This window comes from Muscardinus avellanarius, assembly GCF_963383645.1.
Source record: "Muscardinus avellanarius genome assembly, chromosome: 1".
Lineage (NCBI taxonomy): Eukaryota > Metazoa > Chordata > Mammalia > Rodentia > Gliridae > Muscardinus > Muscardinus avellanarius.
Genome location: NC_137786.1, coordinates 57,177,559 through 57,200,586, shown reverse-complemented (window position 1 = coordinate 57,200,586; position 23,028 = coordinate 57,177,559). Strand labels below are relative to the sequence as shown.

Sequence of the window (23,028 nt, the reverse complement as noted above, 5' to 3'; positions counted from 1 at the left end):
AGTGCTGTGCTTCCCAAGCCCCCTGCCCCAAGCACATGCTGAGTAACGAAGAAGGACTCTGGGAAAACACTGCATCCCTACCAGGCCTGACAAATCACTGCCAGGATGCTCTGCCAGTCATTTGCATTGGAGATATCCCTGAACACAAAGGTGTTCTGGATGAGGGTGCTTTTTCCTGCAGGTGGGTAGTGCAATGTTTTCATAAGCGAGAGATACCAAAGCATCCATTTAATTCCAAGAGGCCCATATAATTTTCAGAGTGGCTAAGAGATATCACACAAAGGGAAAAACGGCTTAGGCTAGGGTTTTTAAATTAATGGGATTTAATTTTTTTGAAGAGGATGCATGAATCCTAGTATGATCTAGCAAATACTCAAGGCTTTGTCATTCTTCGGCAGAGGTGATGGAACTAATCCTCCTCTGAAAGTAGCACATCAGTTTCTCAGTAGAGGAATGTAAGGTCCACTGATGTACCAAGCAGCTTTAAGGGTACATTATGAAAAGAGTTCCCGATAAGTTTTTACTTTTGTGGAAATAGTCTAAGAGTGATAAAAGACAACCAATTCATGCTGGCCAGTCTATCAAATTCCACACTGAAGATCTTAGCTCAGCCCTTCGACTCCGAAGCCTTCCTGTTCACGCTAGTCCTCTTTTCTTCCTAGCCCCTGGGGTTCATCTATGGGTGGACATTCAATAATGGCTCAAGTGTGCATTCTATACCCCACTCCTATTCTTTCCTATGAAGCCCAGAGAGAACCTCTAAACACCAACCAAGTTCCATTAATAGTTGACGTGAGTAGTCATATGAGGTGAAACCTTTTGGCCAGCCCCTGGACTGAAGTCTGAGGCCACACCTGTTGACAGTCTTGTCTGAGGCAGATTTCTTTCAATTCTGGACATCCCTATTAAACATTCTGCTTGCTATGACTTGGAATATTTGGAACACATTGTGCTTGCCTTATGTACGAGATCTGGTGCCTCTCTCACTGTTGGTACCACATTTTGAGCCTATCCAAGTGGTTATCTATCCTGCTCCCATCCCATCCCTGTTGGTGGGTTGTAAGCCCAGGCTCTTGTCTCTCTCAGGCTTCCCCACCCAGTGCAAAGAACCAAACTGGCTCTGCAATATGGGATAGAAAAGGAATACTTAACTCTCCTCCACTTAATGACCCTGGTGTCTGGGTATCCAGGCCCACTCATAGACACACCACAGTCATCTGCGTGAGTTAACTATGGTAAATCATAAATTCATGGTGTTTTGCTTAAGTTCTATTTATAAATCAAGACCTTAACCAACATTTTCTACGAGTCCTGAAACTTCACTTCCCACCTATAGGATCTTGATGGCTATTTTAAATGGCCAGGCTCCATTAACTAATTTTTAATCAGCACACTACAAAGTAAGGTTGTTTGGATTCTCCACAGTCACAACAAAAAACACATCAGTTTAAATGAAGGCCACTGCTCGCAGTCTCCACTTCCTGCTTTGTTAAATGGCTTACTGAGTGCTAAGCCTGCTTTCAAAGAAGTGTCCGGTTGGCTCCAACTCGCTGTAGTAAATGCTGCACTTTCACACTGCTTGCATTATTGAAAATGTTTATTTTGACACACAAATCTTAGTATACTCACTTCCAAAAAACACATTCCAAAATACTTTAAATTATATAGCAATTATAAATCCCCTACTTTATAAGTATTAGAAAGAAAAACAAAAATGTTAACAACTAACACGAACACCATAAATTTACTCAACAACTAGAAGCCTCGAGGCCCACAGGCACAAGCAGCTCTCCCCACTCTCCTGCAAAACCAAGACAACTTAAAATCTGCAAATCTTGAAATCTGGGTACTTACTATATGCATTACCATTCCATTTTGTTTTTCTCCTATAAATTATGAGGTAACATAACCATGGGCCATAATTCTACCAGAAGCGTATGTTACTTCAAAGGAGATCTAAAGCCACCATTTTAAAAGTTTTAAAAACAACAACATCACCAGCGAGAGAGTTTTAATATTAAATGTTGCAAAGCCTTACCTGGTGCTGGCTGTCGTTCATTCCATTCAGTGGAGATTAAAACTTCTATAACTTTTATGAGGTGTTCCGTATTATCAGAGCTGTTAAGAAATAAGGTTTTGTTAGAACTTCATCCATGAAAATAAACTCGCTTTCATTTCTACACATTCAAGTGATGTGTGTGATAGAAATCTGCACGCACATCAGTGAAGCAGTCACTCTAAGATACATCTAACGACAGAGCACTTTGGGCCCACCCTCACCACCCCCCAGCACACGTCTCTCTTCTACCACTTACCTGGCTGCTGGGAATCTGAAGAGCATAGGGCTGAAAATTTCAGAGAGCACTCTTGCATTCAAGAGATTTTTGCTGGAGGTTTGAGAGAGCTTGAAGAAATGTTTTAGCAAATACTGAAGCGTAAGCCAATACTGATGAGGTATGGTAGGCGACCTAATGAGCTTCTTCAACAGCTGGATGTAGTCTTCAGAGCTTTGTACTTCTACAAGTTAAAAAAAAAGAAGAAAAGAAAGTCAAAGAATAAGATTGTTTCTAGGTACCAGTGAATGAACACCTAGATTATTTTTGTTCTTTCTGGTAGCTACAGAAGTAACTGGGGGGGAAAAAAATAGTCCGGAGAAGTGCATGGGACATTTGTTCTTCTTAGTGAAAATGCATTGTGAGAAAGTAAAAATCTTAAGTCAAATGGAAGTGTAAGAAGCTCTTCATGTAAAAAAAAAGAAAAAAAAAAAACACAAAAAGTTCAGGGTGTGTTGGCAGAAACCTGCTCTCTATAGAGTGGCTTCAAGTGTGATTGGTTAATTCTGAGGAGCATCAGATAAGTTTCACAGGTTTGACTTTGAAGGTTATGAACCACAGTTTCCTGTCCCCAAAACACTAAACTGAGGCTCTGCTCCTAAAACTGAGCCTTCCTCCCTCCACTCACTTGTTATGGGCAGGGGGGGAAGATGTCAAGAACAATCCCAGCCATTGGGTGTCTGGTCCTGGTTTCCTCAGTCTGACCCAGTGCTTGGAACATGGTGTCCTTACAGATGTCAAGCTCTTTGATAATTCTGATCAAAGATTAACAATTAGCCAGTTCAACACGTGGAAAGTCTTCTAAGCAAACAAGAATCTGGTCTCCTGCTGGATGCCCTGATGAAGGAGGGAATTTGGGGTGGGAGTAAGGAGGAGGGGCAGCTTCTTACTGTTTTCTTTTTTTTTTTTTTTTTTTGGTGGTGGTACTGGGGTTCCTGGAAGCCCTTCTACCTCCGGGCTACACTCCCAGACCTATTTTTACATTTTTATTTGGAAACAGGGTCTCCTAAGCCAGCACGCGCGACTGGCTTCGAACCTGTGCGATCCTCCTGTCTCTGCCTCCCAAGCGCGGGGATTACAAGCGTGCGCCACCACGCCCGGCCCAGCTTCTTACTGTTTTCTAAATCCCACCTCCAAGCACTTTTTCTAGAGCTTCCAAGCATAGCCACATCTCAATATATGTTCAGTGAGGTTCTCGGAAGAAACAAACCTTGGGCTAATGAAATCATTTCACTGTAAACGACCACTGGGATAACAGGATTTGGTAAGTCCAGGAGATAGCGTTTGAAGGCGTCTGCTAAAACCTGCACATCAATCATTTCCAAGTCCAAGGAGGCGGCATCTAGGAAAGAATCATTTTAAGAAACATTTTAGACATTTATCAGTCAGGCCAACTTTCCAAATGTGGGACTTAAATGTGACAAAGGAAAGGAAGCACATGAGGACAAATATAAAACATCACCTATGTTTTACCATTGTTTCTCATAGCATTTGCTCCTAAATTTGGGGCAGAACAATTTTCTTTCTGTATTCCTACTAGTTGCAAGCATCTGGCATGCCTGACCCCTTGCCTGTGATACCAGTCACATATTATTTGACTATGGGGAAACAACAACAGCAGCAAAAAACAGTGCCACTGTTTTAGGTGAATTATGTCCCTCCCAAATATAGATGTTGAAGCCCAAACCCTTAATACCTTAGAATGTGGTTATATTTGGAGATAGGGCCTTTAAGAAGTAGGTGATTAGGTTAAAATGAGGCCATTAGAGTGGGCCTTCATCTAATCTGTTATCTTTGTAAGAAGAGGAGATTAAGATACACAGAAACACAGGGGTGTGTGCAGAGGAAAGATTGAATGAGGATTCTGTGAGAAGGCTGACATCTGAAAGTCAAAGAAAGAGCCCTCAGGAGAAATTAAAACATGTCCACACCATCACCCTGGATCCATCCTCCAGACCTGTTTACAGTATGTTTATGTTGTTTAAGTCCCCCAGTTTGCAGTATTTTGTTGCGGCAATCCTAGCAAAATGACACAGCCCCACAAATTCCCAAACACTCTCCAGAGAGTAGGTCTGCCCTACATAGGAGAAGAAGCCAAAGAGCAAATTTCCTAAAAACAAGACAGGGCAATGAACGATGCAAATTCCCAGATTTCCTCAAACCTAGATTGATAAATACCGCATCTCAGAAATAACGTAGACTTAACCACAGTGAAACAGATGGAATAAAACCACATATTGAGTAGCAAGATACCATAGAATTTTAGCAATCAATTTTGAGAAAATCCATAAAAATAATTTGAACAGTTTAGGAATGTTTCCCCCTAATGCTGACTATACTCATTTAACCAGTGGCCATCAGACTATCTCAGAAGAAAGATAAGATGAGCATTATCTATCCAGTAAATCCCTCAGCTAGAAAAGAGGTCAAGTAAATCAATAAAGGGGTGATAGTAATCAAAAGCGCCTCACTAGTTAAGGCACTCTCAGTCCCTGAAATAGGAAAAGGCGCCATGCCTCTCAGCCAGCCTGCTGGAAGCAGGAACCCTCACAGCCACCTGGAAATGAGAAGAGGCTTGGCTGCTGCCCAAGGGTGCGCCCTGGTGACACAGGACGGCTCCAGGTAAGCTATCTTGGGGGGCTCCTGTACTCAGCAGAGAAAAGGTGGGCTGACGGGTAAAACCCTACACTTTTATATAGCTCCATTAATTGCAGTGTTAAGAGTAAACTGGAAAGGCATGCTGCTGGGATTTCTGGCAACCTGAAGCAAAGGGAGGAGGTCCAAGTTCTAATGCAGTCAGAAGCGAGTGGTCCATTACCAAAAAATAACATAACTTGGTGACTGACTGGACTGGGTGGTGGCCTGAGAGAATGAGAAAGTATCAAAGAATCAAACACCAAAGTATTTGAGCATAAGTGAGGAAAGGAAGGCAGTATCCTGAAGACACCTGAACTAAGTGGGAGATGGCAAATCCCTCCAGGCTGATACCACAGCTACCAAGAGTCCTTGGACACATCATCGTCATAAGCCAAACTTGCCCCACTAAGTAGACAAATGTTATGAAAGATAATCACACAACACTATAAAGCTCTCAGAAAAGTCAGCCTACTATAAAATGGATAGGTAAGTCTGGTAAAAAGAACTGTTAATTTAAAAGGTAAGCAGGCAGGGGCTGAGAGGGGTGAACTCTGTGGAAGTATGTTTGCCTAGCATGCATGAGGCCCTGAGTTCAATGCCCAACACCAAAAAAAGAGTGAAGAGGCAAAGTGCTGTATCACTTAAATGTCCTACTAAAACGAACCAGAGGCGTAGCATGCCTCTAACAAGCCTGGGAGGGGCAATGCTAGGTCTCTACATAAAGAGTCTACATTGAAAGCATGCAAATACTAGTGCAATTAAATACTCTCAAAATCATCTGTGTATCAGTATAGGAACACTCTAGTCACTGACTTTGGCAAGCTTCTGGTCCACCCATACATATACTTTGCCCTTGTCTGCTTCATTTAATGTCTCTTTGCTCAGCAAATTAATATCACTGAAGTTGCTCATCCTGAAGAATGTGCAAAACCAGTTACCAAGGGTGGATAAACACTGAGATGCTTAATATTCACATGTCCCTCTGTCAGGCAGTGTCTCCCCTGTGCTCTTGCAGTGCTGAGGAGCTAATCCTCTATCAAGACTTGACCATGATTTGGTAATTATGTGGGATTTTGTGTCTTCCCACCAGACTGAGGTCCCTCAAGAGCAGGGGCGGTGGCTCCTCCTGTACCCTCGATGTCCAGCACGTAGGAGGTGTTGAGTGTTTGTGGGTTGAGCTACAAAACCCTTAGACTGATATTAACTCACCAACGTCCTTCTCTATAACACACGAGGTATATTCCAAACAGCCTTTTTAGTGTTTGAAATTTCCCCACATAGGTCTTTGGATAACTTGCCATATGTCAAACTCCACCAGAATCGATGATATAGCACATTTTATTTTTGTATGTTCTACCTTCTAGAGTTCCTTGGAATCTGTGAATTCTACTCCATATTATTCTTTATCTGTACTGAAATCATCCTAACAGGCTCTTCCAATGCTGTACATAGCTGGCATATGGTAACTTTTGAAGAGCTACATAATGTGTAGTCTGAGCTAAGGAGGTTGACCTTCTCTTCCACCCCAATTTCCAACATGATAGGTAACCAGTGAGCCCTCCCACTCTTCACTCTTCCCTCCCACTGGAAGGTGCCAACTCCCCAATGACTTCTCTCTAGGTCACTGGTTACCTTTGCAAGTGGGGGTGGAGTGGGGGGCCATCTGGCAATGTCTGGAGACATCCTTGATCATCACAACTCAGGAAGGATGCTACTGGGACCTACTGGGTGGAGGCCAGGAGTGTAGGTAAATATTCTACAACATCCCTGACAATCCTCTACTCTAACAAAGAATTACCCAGTCTAACGTACCAACAGTGCTGAAGCTGTGAGAGCCCCATTTCTTACCTATGGGTAAGAAAAAACAAAATATGTCAGGAGGAAATTCACACCATTAAAATTCCAGTGAGACAAGAAAGAAAGAATTCATATTATGGCAATATAGTGGAAGGAAAAAAAACCCACCACCACCACCACAACAAAAATCCACAGCTTTTCCACTCAGTCATTGTAAAATGTTAGGGTCAGCATCCTTTTTGGGGAGTTAAAGTAGCGACTACTCACATCAACAAGTGAATGTATGGAAGAAAGAAAATAATTTCATAGTTATTAATAATCGTAGGCTGCTGTCCCTCACATCTGTCTTTTTCAGACAATTCACAAAATTGATTTAAAGCCATGATATACTTTTTGTTTCAGGTGTAAGTGAGCTTCCTTTTAAGATCTTACTATACACTTATATACTGAACAATCTTCAGGCTAGAAGCAGTTTTGGCAAATCCACTCCCAAATCTGGACAATGTCTGCTTTGGTGGGGGTAAAAAAAACAAAAACTCATTTTCATTGCCCAGAATCCAAGTGAAACCCATTTCCTAGATGTGCATCCTGACCTCCTCAAGAAGGAAAGGGGCCTGCCTGTCAAGGTATACAGCTGACCCAACCTCTCAGTTGTTCACACCATCCCAGGGTGGTGTAAATTGTTTTTTTAGCTAACCTGTGTCATTTTGTATTGGCCACATGTAAAACCTAACCACTACTTCTCAAATAACTTCCATTTCAATGGTTTCTGATATCTAAGCACTTCCTGTGACTTTTAGCATGTTCAGTTTGTCCATTTTTTTGACCAGAACATGTATCTCTATTTCAACTGGCTGACAAGATTTGGTGTTTCCTCAATACCCTGGCAACACTGTTAGCAATACAGAAAAACAAGCCTTTTTCACCTTGAATTTTCTGCCAGTCGACTTGTAATAACCTGCTCTGTGGGAAATAGAAGATTCCACAGCAACAAAGAGTCTGTGCTCTTTGTGTGTAGAAGGCTGATTTCCATGGACAAAAGGAAATGAAGTTGAAAAATATTTAGGTTTCAAACATTTGGGCATATTGCAAATGAGAATATTTACTAATAAAAGATCTAGCCTCATTCTTTTCTCCAAGAAACATCTTTTTTAGAAATTTTTCTATGTTGCCTCACTCTGAAGCTGCTGTAATACTTTAACTTCTCAGGTCCCGCACAATTACACTTCTGAAGGAACTTTTTCCAGGACTGGGTTTCACTCTTTTTGGTTTGAAAACCCAAAGTCAGTAAAAATAACATAAGGTTGAAAATGATTTTTCTTTAAAAAAAAAAAAAAAAGCAAAAAGCACTACAGGGGAATGAATGATGTGAGAATTCTAGGTGTTGGTATGAGAAGGTGACTTGCAGGAAAAATGGGAAACAAATTGAATTGTACAGTTTTTTTCTCTTTGGCAAAGGAGAGGAAAGCAGATCTAAAGCTACTGCTTGGCTGAAATCATTAGTATCGCTTCACGCGTGGTGTGGCGGTCCTGCCCTGTACTGGCTCACAGAGCAACTGCTCTCAGTTCTTCCGACTCCACAGTCAGTGGCATCACACTGGTCAGCCTGAAACAACCACAGTGGGGACATTTACATCACAGAAACAGGCAAAGGCTAAAAACAAGGGCTTTTTCTTTTCAGAGAGCTGGTTTCCCAGCACATGACCTGAACAAAACAATAAATATTAGACTGTTACTTGATGTGTATATGACATGAAAAAGCAAGCAAAAAAGAAAGGAACAAGCAGGCCAGATGGAAAGGAAGACAAAGGGAATGGAGGAGAAAACGATGTCAGAAGAGGCATCCTCTGTTTAGCTGATCCAGATGTATTTCATGTGGCCACCAGCAGGGTCAAGGAAAGATGGTAGAGCCAGAGGAGCCCTAAGAGACTGCTTCCTTTTTCTGCAATTCCTGCAGAACGCAGGGGTTCCAGGCTATGACAAGGATCAGGAGTGCTCCTACCTCCACCTCACCTCGGGACACCAACATCAAAGTTTCATGATGGCTTGCTTGTTAAGAGAAGAGGGCAGAGAACTGTGCGTGATTTCTGAGTTACCTTCAAATTTAGAATGCAGCCTGAATTAAATCCAGTGTGTTTGTGTGTGTGTGCGCGCGCGAGCGTGTGTACGCGTGTGTGCGTGTGCACAACACTGGAAGGTGAGACCCATTTGTATTTGGAGCTTCGTGACACTCACCACAATCAAGAAGCTGTCGTAATTCTGCAGGGTTGCTGGAGCTCTGTGTTCTGTATAGAGTCGAACATTCCAGACCTAGGAAATAAAACAGACCATGTATGCCAAACACATCTCTCTGGAGAACCTGTGAGCAGGCTGCCAGAGAGACATTCCAGTTTCCATCCAGTATCTATTCTAGATGTGTACCAAATATTCTTGGATGTCAGCTCCTACTATTAATCTTATCAGGCATGTTAATAATTTTGGCAAAAACCAGCTGGCCACTAGGAAGCAAGTTCATCATATTTATTAAATTATGGAGAATTTAATAGTTTCCATACAGTAACTACATGTTAATCTACAGTTAGAAATCAGAAACCAAAATAATTTCCTTTGTACGGAGACCCAAATAGCTGGCAGGCCTAGCACAGTATCTACATATTACAGATGATGACAAATTTATTTAATGAAGGCCTCAGAGATACATATAAACTGTAACAGTCATGAAATCGGGGTCTACCGGATGAACGAATTCCTCTAGCGGTCTGCTTACCTTTCTTTTCGATGGCTTCCACAAGCTTTATAAGCAGAGGTGGGGCAACATCAGGAGGGGCAAACTGCTCTGCCAGATCTGGAAGGGTGGAAGCTGCAAACGAACAATCCCACCATTACATTTAATTTGGGGGTAGTCATATGCATTAGACGACAATGAAGACTATTTAGGCCAGGTGTGGTGGCGCGTGCTTGTAATCCCAGTACTTGGGAGACTGAGACAGGAGGATCACAGGCTCTCAGCCTAGTGAGAACCTATTTCAAAATAAAGAATAAAAAATAGGACTGGGAGTGTAGCTTGGAGGTAGAATGCCCCTGGGTTCCATCCGTAGGACCACAGACATAACAATATATTAAGTATATTTAAATATAAAATAAATCTAAGTACAAGTAAGAGCAACAAGAGGGCCCCCACACCAGGCTGCATACTTTCGAGGCAAGGGGAAGTGCCAGTTTCTTCTTTTCTAGGGCATACTGAGTCTCTCACCAGAACCTCACTTCTCGGCCAAATGGCTTCTCCTAACCTCATCCTCCCTGGAGCACAGCTCCCTGTCCAGGGCACCTTGAGTCCAGAGGTGGGCTGAGCCTGGGCAGGAGGGGCTGGGCTGGGGTCTGGCTGTGCAGGGAGAAGCCAGGCTGAAGCTTTCTCTGCATCACCCTGCTCAGGGGCAGCATCCCAAGTGGTTCAAGATAAACAAAATTTAAACAGCCTGTGTATTAGGAAACAATCACTGTCCAGGTAGAAAAAATAGAAAGATTTTTTATTTTTTTTTAGCATTTGTTTTTTTAATTTATTTTTAATTTATTTTTATTAGTGCATTGTAATCATATATCACATTGGAATACAAGACTTGAGAGGCTATATAAGCACACATCATCCAATTAGCCTTCATCCAATCTCCATCCCATTCCCTCCCCCTCCCTCCATCCCATGCTTGTTTGGTGATTAACTTTGATACATTTGTTTATGTACCTCCTGTGTTTTAAAGAGGCTCCATCCTCCCCTATTCCATACCCTCTGATTGGTCACCTTAATTGCTTCACTATAGGGCCCTTTCTATAGCTCAACCTCTTCCTATTGCCCCTTTCCTCCTAGTTATTGCTGATTAGGGGAAGCATCTGGTTTTAATTTTCTGCAATATTTCTCTGTGCATACTGCATTGCAAGTACTGATCCCACTCTTGACGGCCCCAGTAGTGGCCTGGCTACCCGGTGGACTGATCCAGACTTCACTGGCTCAAGCAGCGGCCTTGCCTCATGGGAGGCCCCGATTCTGGTCTCACTGGCCCCGACACCGGCCTAACCCCTCAGCTGGCTCCGATCCTGGCCTCGGTGGCCCCAGCACCGTCCTAGCCTCAAGGCAGGCTCCGATCCCGGCCTCGGAAGCCTCAGTCGCGGCCTTGCCTCACGGCAGGCTCCGATGTTGGCCGCTGGCCTCGGCACTAGCCTAACCCCTCGGCAGGCTCCGATCCCGGCCTCGGAGGCCCCAGCACCGGCCTTAAATAGCTTTTTTTAATAGTTTTTTTTTTTGGGGGGGGGTAGTTTGTTACATGATGTTACACTAAAATATTTAGACTCAGAGTACTTGGACCTCCTTTTATATTCTTTTCCTAAGCCCCACAAATGCCAGGGGTAACCATAAGGCAACATAGTGATCACCGCCCACCTGACATCCTGACATCAAATTAAGACCCTGTGCAGTTGCTGTCAAAGCCTTTATTTGCTTACATAATATTTTGGGCAGTTAGTAGTTTAAAGAAATGCGATGCAAAAAACTTTTTCCATGCATTCTTTGCATGTTTTACCAATTGTAATGATACAAAAAATCAAATAGGATAACATTCACAAACAACTTCTTTTCATATTACATTGATAACTGTATTCTGAAAAAAATGTTTAATTTTAAGTAAAAATATTTTCCTCAAAATATGCCAGAAGAGGGAGCTAAATATATTCACCTCAAATTTCTCAAACTGCAAAGGAGAGCTAAATGACAGTCTTTATGAAAATATATGTGCAACCTGCTTATTAGTCATCTATAAATAACTTCAGACACTTAAAATCCATCACTTGCACTATGCATTTGCATAGTTCATATAATCTAAGGAAGACTAAATAATAGCAATTTTGTTTTGGTGATATTTTAGTGGTATAATTCTTTACTATAAGCCACCTATCACATTAAGCAGATTTCTAATTAAGTCTATATTTCAAATACTGAGACAGTAAGACAATAAAGAGATTCGAAATATAAAAGCAGTGTCTCTAAATTTTGAACTAGGAGAACTAAGTATCACTTAAGTCATGTTGCAAACCCTAAACCCTAGGGCCTAAGGTCTTTGCAGATCACAATATGCCCTGTGATAGATGGACACTTGTGACTTTGCCATCTAATTCTATCTGCCATTGCAACTCCCCAGGACAAAAGGAGAAAGCTAAACTATGGAGTTTTCCTCCTACGGCAGCTCTGTCCAATAAAATGTTTCTGTAATGAGAAAATATTTCTATAACTATGCTCTTCAAAAAGGTAGCTACTAAGCTGGGTGTGGTGGTGCACACTTGTAATCCCAGCATTAGGGAGGTTGGGACAGGAGGATTGTGGTTTGAAGACAGCCTCAGCTACTACTTAGGCCCCTTGCAACTCAGTGAGACCCTGTTTCAAAAATAAAAAATAGGGCCGGGGGTATAGCTTGGAGGTAGAATGCCCCTGAGTTCAATCCCTAGTACCCTCCAAAAAACAAAATAAAATAAAATAAAATAAAATAAAATAAAATAAAAATTTTTAAATAAAAATGCAGCTACTAGCCACAGAGAACATTGAAGACTTGGAACAAAGCCACTGCAAAATTCGGGAATTGGCTTTTTATTTTATTTAGACTGAAATAATTCTATGTAACTTGTGAGACCACAATATTGGGGAGCACAGCCTAAGAGCATGAGGAAGGGCCAATTTCATCAATGGCAGATGAAAGATTCCTGGGCCACTTTGTGCTAAGAAGACCCTGATATGAAGTCATCTCCAAGACAGGGCATCCTAATAGAGAATTAATCAATGTTTAAATGTGAGGCCCTAAAAAGTTCAGCATTTGATTTCCTGGGGGCCTTTGCCCTACTGCAACACCACTTTAACACCTTTTAGACTTTATGAAGGCAGAATAGATATGCCATTAACCTTCCATATAGTCACCATGCACAGAGCCACTGGGAACTTCAGCTCTCCTGTGCTTCCTCCATCTACCTAAGCCTCAATGTAACCTGAAGAACCTGCTAGGAATGTGATTCCCATATTACACGCCTGGAATCAGTATGTCCAGGAATGGGGTGAGTAAGCTGTTTGGAGTAATAAGTTTTAGGACTTGCTAATTTAATAAGAAAATCCATGTGGATGATTCCTTTGCAAAAACCCAGCAATGACATCTCCAAGGTTCATAAATGCTAAAACGTGAATGTTTCTGGAAAGCACTCAAAATAGAAATGTCTTTAAAGTTTCATGGTCTCTTTAATTAAAAGCATTGTAAAATAAAAAGAAACACTGTAATGTGAAAGAATACCCCATTTCTTTTCAACTGATACACTATAAACCATATCCCCTGGCCCAAGTGGATTTGTTTACAAAAACTCTCCCACAAAAAAAATCTAGACTGAACAAAATGAACATTATCCTATCAGCATATGTAACAGAAGGGAAATAAAAAGAGAGAGAGAAATGGTATAGAGAAATGTGGTCAATCAGGATTCACTTACCCTCTCAAACCAATAGTTCTTAGCACACACACCCCAGGCTCAAAAACACAAGATGAAATGGTAAACACATAAACACACGTACCCACACAACACACATGCAACTAACATGCCCATTCCTCTTTCTGTTCTCTCATAAATAATACAGGCCTTTTTTTCCCATAAAACTTCAATGCTGGCACTGAAAATGGAATTGCTTAATAAAAAGTTTATCTCCTTCCAGAATCTTATCAACTTGATCATTTCTGCAGGCAAATATGAAAGTTAAATTAAATGATAATTAAAGATTTCATCTAATTGTGATTGAAATATGCACTCAACAGTTGTTATACTGCTGGGTTGGCAAATGCTACCTACACAAAGGGTCCCCCCCCCTCTCTTTCTTCACTTGAGCTAAAAAAAATTTAAAAAGCAAAAGCTTCTTACTTTCCTTTGTCCTTCCCATTTCTTTGGCAAAAACATTTTCATTTACCTGCAGTTATCCTGTGCCACCAAACATCATTTGTTTTACTCATACTGGTGGTTAGGTAAAGTCTTGAAAAGCACTGTTGTAATGGCTACCAGGTAACTGTGAGCACACTAGGACTTTTCTCAAAATACATGTCAAATTATTTTTAAAAGAAAAAGAAACCACACACATAAAGTTGGAAGAATAAGCACTCCTTTTGTAATGGATTGAGTGAATTTCCAACTGAATTTTTAAATATTGATAAAAGCTTTACTGATAACAGATATGAATCATAGTTTATCAAGATTTTAAAATGAGTTTTAAAAGGTAAGGTTTATAAGATTTCCTATTCTTTCACACAGCACCTGTGATTCAGTCTGCTTCCTCTTTGAAATATTTAGACATAGGGAATATGGAAGCCCTACCCAAGAAGTTTTCAAGTTCCTATCATCTATTTTAGACAACAGGATTAATTACCAATAAAATTTTAAAAAGTATTTCTAAAACAAAGTTAAAATTTTACAACAATCTTAAAACCAATGCTCCTTTAATTCCATTAAATACACAGTGTCAATATTTTTATTAATTTCATTTTAAGAGATTCCAACAGGCTATAACAATTGCTAGAAATGATCTAACTTGGTAAGTTGTTCTTTGACAGGTCCATGATAAAGCATCACATCATACAATTTGATAAACCAAAACATAATGGGATTAAAAAAATTTAAATATACAATATAGAGTGGAGCCAGTAATCAAAACACAAATTAAAAAGAGCATGCTCCTTCTAAAATTTACATATAAATTCTCATTAGACTTCATCTTTCAGCAAGATTTTTATACTTGACAAGGAATGCATCCTACTTTTGAAGCTACACTAAGTGTGGAGAAGCAAGTCCACTCTTAAGAATCTGGGAGAGAAAAGCCAGGTGTGGTGACACATGCTTGTAATCCCCGCACTTGGGAGGCTGAGACAGGAGGATCGCACACAGGTTCAAAGCCAGCCTCAGCTACTTAGTGAGGCTCTCAGCAACTTAGTGAGATCCTGTTTCCAAACAAAATATAAAATAGGTCAGGGAGTATAGCCCGGAGGTAGAAAAGCCCCTGAGTTTCACCTCCAGTACCATAAAAAAAAAGAAAGAATCTTGTAGGGAAGCCGGGCGTGGTGGCACACGAGGACTGTGGTTTGAGGACAACCTCAGCTACTACTTAGTGAGGCTCTTTGGAACTCAGTGAGACCCTGTTTCAAAATAAAGAATATAAAAAATAATAGGGCTGGGGGTGTGTATCTCAGAGGTAGAATGCCACTGGATTCCATTCCCAGTACTGCAAAACAAACAAACAAAAAAAATAAAAACAAAACAAAACAAAAAAAAACCTGGGAGGATTTGTAGATTTCTCTACTACAATCCAACCTCCTATTTTTCAATTAGCTGAATCACTTGTCATCAAAAGAAATCAGTATTGTGTAAGGACAAAGAAACAAAGAAGAGCTGACAGATCTAAAGGCAATGAATCCAAGACACATATTATGTCCAAAATACAGAGGAATCTGTCAGTCTTCAACATGGACAAGCACCCTGATGATCCAGGTGTCTTAGGCTGCAGAACTTTTGATGACACATCAGAAGCTGCATTTTCCACTTATTCTATTTTCTCCCCTTTGCCCGGTGACAGCCAATCACATGGAACAGAAGAGAGCCTTCAAACTTAAGCCCTTCCCAAACCACTGACATGGACAGGCCTCGACAGTCCTTGGGCACCGCAGCGTGGGAGATGGTGGCATTCTTTGCACTAAGCGGTGCCAACACTGCTACAAAGTGCAAGATGAAACCAGCACACAGCTGCACCTTTTGGAGGCGTTCTCCATAAAAAAAGACATTTTTAAGTTAGTGCCTGGCAGGGCCAAATGGAAAGTTTAAGCTGAAACGCCGAGACTCCAGAGACTGCCCAAGCCAAGTATTTCATTAGCAAGGGAAGCAGCTTGGAAGTGTGTGAAAGCTGCTACTTCCCTTTAAAAGTGCAACCCAAAATACACCAAAAAGAAAAGATATATGCAAATATGCATCCGTATTAAGACAAGGTGGTAGTCTGTCTACTAACTGCCACCGAAATCAAAATACTATGTCTGAAACAATCTCCTTCATGACTTCAAATGAACAGTGTACATTCTGGGGATGGAAATCAAGCAAATGCCATTCTTTTCCTAAATAAACCTCATAAACACACATACTTTCTACCTGTAAAAGGTAATGCTCTGAACTTTAAACCTCTTAAATTCTATGGGCAACACTACAACAAACATTGGCTTATGCTCTCTGGCTAAGATGATGCTAACCCCCCCCCCCAAAAAAAAGAACTCTAGAGTCCTCATTTTTGGTACACACATATTTAATCGCTATTCAGAAGTTATTAAAAGCACAGGATTAAAGCCAAAGAGGTCTGGATTTTCATCCTAGTTTTACCCCCCACTGAGTATAATCTTGGGTAAGCTAATTAGCTTGGACCCTGATTTTTTTTCATCTGCAAAATGGGAATTATATGAGAAAATGAGATTAAGTGACTAGTTACAATGGCAGGTATAGTGCCCAGTGTGTAGAAAGCACAATCATTATTGTTAGAATTCTTCATGTAATCTTCTTTATTGTTAACAAAGTTTTAAAACACTCACAATAGCAAATTTCAAGACTAGAAACATTATAATTAAGACAGTGAGAGTCTTCTCAATCCTTTTTTTAAAAATAGCAAGCTAGGAGCATATTTAATAAAGTAGACATTAATATTTTGTCTTTTGCTCTCTAAATAATACTCAATATTCTTCCACAAGCCAACCCCAAAATCATATTATCTTCAGTTATATCACACTTTTTCTCAATAAGGGAAGTAATACCAATAATAATCTATCTGAGTTATTAGACTTGTTTTCTGAATGTGAAGGAAAGAATGAAGTTGGTATGATTGTGTAATAAATTATATTAAATTTGACCGAAATGAGGACATTTTTGGAAGAGGAGGAGAAGAGAGAAAAAAGTATGGGCAGCTGAAAACGAGTCACAAGAATAGATGTGAAAATCAGTCTTCAGCCACAACTGCATCATTATGAGAGATAACTAGTAGGAGGGAATTAAAAGGGTTGCCAACAGATTGAAACTAGAAGCCTGCAAATCTTTTCAGCTACCCTAAACTAATTAGTCTTTAATATCTCCAAGGCTATCTTCTCCCGCTTATCTCGTCTGCTCTACAGCTTAAAACAAATGGCAGGGATGTGAGACTCTCTGCCCACTTAGTTTTATTTCCAGACAACAGACTGGCATCAGAAACAAACAGCAGGCAAGGCTCTTCTTGTTAGGCCTAAGCAGACATTACAGCCTTGCTTCTGATGGCCTCTGCTACAGCCCTGGAGTGAATAGATCGCTGAAATGCAAGATTATGTTAATCTTTGACAGGCAGCCTAATTAACTGGGATTCTTATCACCTAAATTGGAGTCTGGTTTAAAGATGACAACTTGTGGTGTACAGCAAAGTAAACTGCTGGACAGCAGATGCATGGGGAGGAAGGGGACTCCCCTTCTTCTCCCCATTGAGAAAATAACTCATAGTCGAGTCTGAGGGATTTCAGAGGCCAATGATTCATAAGAGAAGTTGGTCTTTTGGTGCGCTGGCTCAGGAAGATTTCACATGAAGCATCACCCAGATGCCTTAAGAAGAAAGGGAAGGAAAAGTCACACAGCGGGCACCTGCAGTTTGTTGAGGGAATTAATGAATGGCTATTACCAAACACCAACTAGAAGCACAGCTCCACACTATTTTACAAGCATGTTTTTTATTTTTTACAGCACTTCAAAAATGTATAGCCTTTATTAGCCTTGATTTAAAGGCAAGGAGACTAAAGCTAAGAGAAAGTAAGCCATTTGACTGATGTCACCAAGCTCCTAAGTCGTGTCTCCATGAGTTCAACATGGGTCTATCCTCAGTCTGTCAGGACACAGAAGTCCCAGTCAAGAAACCTATGATGTACTTCCCCAAATTCCCACCAACACTCCCTAATTTAAAGGGTAATTACAATAGGATTTTATGCAACACAGATATACCTGCTGCTTGATCCCATAATCTAAGGGAATAGCCACCATATATTCGTGGTTGGTTGGTTGTTTGTGGTACTTGGGATGGAACCCAGGGACATTCTAACTTCGAGCTACACCCCCAGCCCTATTTTTTGTATTCTTTATTTTGAAACAGGGTCTTACTGAGTTGTTGCAAAGGGCCTCACTAAGTAGCTGAGGCTGTCTGTGAACTGTGATATTCCTGTCTCAGCCTCCCAAATACTGGGATTACAAGCGTGCGCCACCACACCCGGTGCCACCATATATTCTGATGTGTTAAGCTATTTGCTATCAGTTTTTATTCTCCCTTCTCCAAATAAGAAAATCAATATTGTCCTTCGCTACGAAGTATTTTGACATGCAGATCAGCAGCACTAGAAACAGTGGAGTCATGGGAATCCTGGAGGATGACGGAGATAGGGGCCTCCCAGGAGAATCTCACGTCTCTAGCTGGAGGTAGAAATACTCACTTCTCTACCATGTGCACTTGGTAATCAATATTTGAGTCAAAGTCATAATATATAATGTTAGAAATGCTTAAACATAATAAACAGAATGTTAAAATGTAACTGGAGAGCTCTAATGCCACAAATAATTGAAGGATTTCCTGGCTAGGAGAAGGTGTAATTAAGGAGAAGGGCTGAGGAAGATGTAGCTGCTGAAGCTGGAGCCCAAAGCAGGTGTTGGGTCCAGGCTAGAACCTCCCTAGCAGTGCAGCCAGCAGGCATTGGCTGACTGAGGAGACAGAGGAACTGCCAAACAGACTGATCCAGCTAAACAGAGCAGGCAATTTAAAGACAGTCAGGATGAAAATCAGAGGCACAACAGACCACCAGATTCCATTCTGACAATGAAAAGAGAGAGCAGGGGAGTGGGGAGGGGGTTCTTTGATGTTTTAAAACATTGAAAAGTTATTCAGTGAATGCCCATATATCCTTTGCCTACTAGATTCTACAATTAACTGCCAGAAATCTGATAAATATCTAGCAATCCATCTTTTCTAAGTATTTCAAGTACAGAAATCAGTGAATTGGACTGAACTGTGTCCCTCCCAAATTTATATGTTGTGGCCCTACCACAGAGAGTGGTATTTGGAGACAAAACCTTTGGGAAGCAACTGAGTTTAGGTAAGATGTGGTACAGCCCTTGTGATGGGATCTGTGCCCTTATAAGAAGAGACAACAGAGACCTTGCTCTCCATCCTTCCCATGTGAGGACCCCACAAGGAAGTGACTATCTACACAGGCCATGAAGAGAGCCTTCTCCAGAATCCAGCCACGCTCCCACCCTACCTCGGACTTCCAGCCTCAGAACCATAGGAAATACAGCTCTGCTGTTGCCATGCCCAGTCATGATGTTCTGCTGTGGTAACCTGAGCTAGTACACCAAACCATACCCAAAGATCAGGAAAGCAAACAAATGCAGCTTGTCTAGAAAAAGTCATCACAAACACAGATTCAATAGGTATTAACATCCCCACTGACAGTGGTTTAGGATTGTGCCTCCCAAACTTCCATACATGTGTATTTATAAAACTAAAGTATATATAAACTACAACTGACTCAGGAGGTCTGAGGTGGGGTGTGGATTCCTACATTTCCTACAAGCTCCCAGGTGATCTTTAGACCACATTTTAAGTCGACAGAATGAGGACCAGCCTACCAGTGACAGAGGGAAAATCCACATCACTGTGGAAGACAGAATCTCAGTGATTAACATTCATACTGATAGCTTCTGCCTACATGTCCTAGGCATCACAGGCTGGTTTTATACTGGATCCCAGAGGCCAAACAATTAAACTTGTGTTTGCAGAAGACGCCAAGTGGAGGGCACGGCTGACGCACCGTCAGGTCTGACATCCTACCTAATTAGCCAACAGCGGGGACAGATGAACAGCAGACAGCTATGCTGCTCTGTGTCTGGGTACTGCCTGCTATGCGGGAAGAGATGGCGTGAGCCACAACTTGCCCAAGGCCCAAAGTGCACTACGGCCAAGGACTAGACTCTTCACATTTGGAGTGTGGTTTGGGGAGAAGGTAGAGACCAAGAGGAAACCAGGCATCGCTGAGGATTCCCGTGCGTTGGCCACTCCCCCTCAGAAACTTTGCTCAGGGCTTTATCTCATTTAATCTGCAGGACCAAGTGATGTGTAAGTGTCCCTGTTGTGCAGATGAAGAAACTGAGATCAAGAAAAGTTAAGCGATTCACCTAAAGTCATGTCAGCAGTAAACAGTAAAGCTGGGATTGTGAGGACCGGATGGATGACTTCTGAGCTGGCCTTACCCATTCCGTGAAGGGGTTGGCCTCCTCAGCTGACATCCTGGGGTCACCGCACCATCAAGAGCAGAGTTGAGAAATCTCTACAGGATACCAATGGAAAAGCACTCAGTGACACCTATGACCCCAGGGACCAGCAGCACATTTGTTCAACCTGAATTGGGCTGACGGACGAGCTTCTCGCCATCACCTCAGCCATATTGGGTTTGGACTCTGGCCAGCCCACTCAACCAGCCTAAATATTTTCAGGGTAGAATTTATTAAATATTTTCTCATAAGGCTAAACTAAGCACATTTTCCCCCAAGGATGTAATGGTTCTTATTCATGTAAAAATAACTGGACATCTTATCACTTTCTGCGAGGTTAGGTGGACTCTTCTGGTTAATCATCAGGTGGGGAAAGGGCCCAGGAAATTAATTTTTTATAATCTATATGTAGAGGGGTTACTGAGGGTGGAACTTAGGGGCATTCTACCTCTGAGCTATACCCCTAGCCCTATTTCTATTTTTTATTTTGAAACAGTTCTAAGTTGCTGAGGCTGGTCTTGAACCTGTGCTCCTCCTGTCTCGGCCTCCCAAGTACTAGGATTATGTAGGTACACCACTACAACCAACTATAATATATCTTTCAGTTTATATTTCCAAGTATCCCCAAATAAAATCTTAGTCAAGTATGCTTAATAAGTATGTGAAAAGTGACCAGGATCAGAGGGGAGAGAAGAGGGAAAATGGGAATAGAATTGGGAAGAGAAAGAAAACCAAGGCCAGAAAGACAAGGGGCCTGAAAATATTGAACAGAAAATTTCCTGCCAGCTAATGTACAAGAAATACATAAGACAGTAAGATAGTGTTTACTCAATTTTTTTATTAACAAAGTATTTAAAAAGTACTGATAGATGTTTAAGCTGTCTCTACATATAACAATTTTGAAAATAAAATAAACATGACTTTCTCCTTAATACCTATGTGAAGAATCATAGTTTTTTTAAAAAATGAAACAATATACTTTCACTACCTTATAAACAGAAGTGATTAATTTTGGTGGGCTAATAAACTCCCATATGTCGCAGTACAACATGATCATTAGGTAAAAGAGATTCACCTCTCAACTAAGAAATTAATGGACTTATTCTCGTTATGATTTTTAAGAATTCTAAATGGGTCAATTTGAGCAGAAGCTGGACCACACATATGATTAAATTCTCAAAAAAATTCAGGGTTATAAATAGTATTACACTATGGAGAGTTATTTGTGCTCAACCAATTTACTTTTCTCAACTGCAATAAACAGAAAGAACTACAGATAAGAACTTAAGCTAAATATATATTGATTACATCTGTCCATGTTCCATAAAGGATTTTTTCAGAAATAAGCTAATAAATACAGATGTGATATCTGAGGTATGAGTGTGTTCTAATAATTGCTCAGAAGTCGACAGGGTAAAGCGTTTGTGTCAATAAAACCTAGAGTCAAGCAGTTAAAAGAAAAAGAGTAAGGTAGAAGATTAAGCTAGACTCAGAACTATTGGATCAACAATTTCAATCAACACTTTAGATTCCTGTTGGAAGGCAACTGGTAACAACCTGTAGCTTCAGCATCAGTGCTGAAGCTTCCTGGCTGAAAGAAGGATGGTAAGGAGAGGCTTGGTTTCCTAGAACGGAAATACCTGCCATGTTGTTAATGAAAAAGTACTGGTGACTCAGGCCAGCGGCGCCTAAAGGCAGAAGCAATCACTATCCCTGCAGGGTGTTCCTCTCTGTATTATCATCTCAGTGGCTTCTTCCTTAAGGACCTTAACAATCTGTGCTCCACTTCTCTCTTCGGTTGAAAGGGAAGAGATAGGGTTCTGAGACCCGCGGGAGGGAGTTTTTGTACATTTTGTTCTATCAGATTAGGCCTCAGTAACTTTATGAATTATGAGCTGTCAACTACTTTTTCATCTGCTATAGAATATGCTTCTTAGAAATTGTGGCTATAAATAAAATGACAGATGTCTTTTGTTGGCTCCAGTAGGAGATTGGGTAATTTTTTTTTAAGGGTTAGAAGTTAATAGAATGAATCCAAAAGGCTGTGTTAGGTTTCCCTCTGTTGGCCAGTTTTGCATTAGTCTTCTGAGGACACATTTACGTTCATCAATTACTCTTTGGGTCCATTTAATATAATCTATAGAGAAACCAGGAAGACATTTGCTTCATAATTGTTTTCTTTTTATGACTTTTTTTCAAGTATGATTAAGTGCCTACCTAGGCACAACTGTCATTATACCAATGGCAAACTACTGAAAAGCCACTATACAATATTAGGGGGGGAAAATGAGCCAATAGGTGAGGAATGTGTTCTAGACTTCTCTACTGACAACAAGCTGAGTAACTTTGGGCAAAACACCCTCAGTATGCTTGGGCTTCACTGCACATCAGTAAAGTGGTCAAGGTAGCCAGATGTTCTAAAGTAATTTCTGTTGCTTAAATTCTATGATTTGGAAAGGGAGTCAAGGAGAGCACATGGCCAATACATAATGTTTAAATTTACATGTAATCAAGAATTATTTTTTAAAAATAACTAGATGTTTTCCTTAGCTGCCATGTGTTTGCCACTTTGGCAGAAAATGAGATACCTGGAAGATGGCTGGCATCACCAAGCACACCAATCACTTGAGGGGAATAAGTGAAATTCAATAAGTGGGATATGGGCAGTGTTTACTTATAAAACTTCTAACCTAGGGCATGGGGGTTAAAGTAGTATTTTCAAGTTAGGTATATATTTCCACTTTGCCAGAATCAGCCACAAACCCAAAAGGACTGATATCTGCCTTCTGTTTTCTGGACCTCACAGAAGACAACCAAGTCCATGTTCTTAAGTGCATTTCAAAGTCATGACCACTACATATCAGAGAATTCGACTTCCACGGTGTTTCTATGCATCGTG

The 23,028-nt window shown here is 40.9% G+C and overlaps 1 protein-coding gene across 2 annotated transcripts in view; it reads right to left on the bottom strand.

Annotated features, from left to right (window-relative positions):
* The window catches only part of PIK3R1 (phosphoinositide-3-kinase regulatory subunit 1), a gene marked incomplete at both ends in the record, with an annotated part of 71,213 nt that overhangs the window by 15,489 nt on the left and 32,696 nt on the right, over positions 1 to 23,028 (bottom strand). Inside the window, 5 exons of one of the 2 annotated variants that reach the window (XM_080694868.1) lie at positions 2,039 to 2,118; positions 2,316 to 2,517; positions 3,544 to 3,686; positions 8,954 to 9,077; positions 9,535 to 9,627. In XM_080694868.1, the coding sequence (XP_080550994.1) occupies positions 2,039 to 2,118; positions 2,316 to 2,517; positions 3,544 to 3,686; positions 8,954 to 9,077; positions 9,535 to 9,627 (642 nt within the window). The remainder of the gene's footprint in view (positions 1 to 2,038; positions 2,119 to 2,315; positions 2,518 to 3,543; positions 3,687 to 8,953; positions 9,078 to 9,534; positions 9,628 to 23,028) is intronic. The other variant, XM_080694869.1, reaches the window with a different exon arrangement.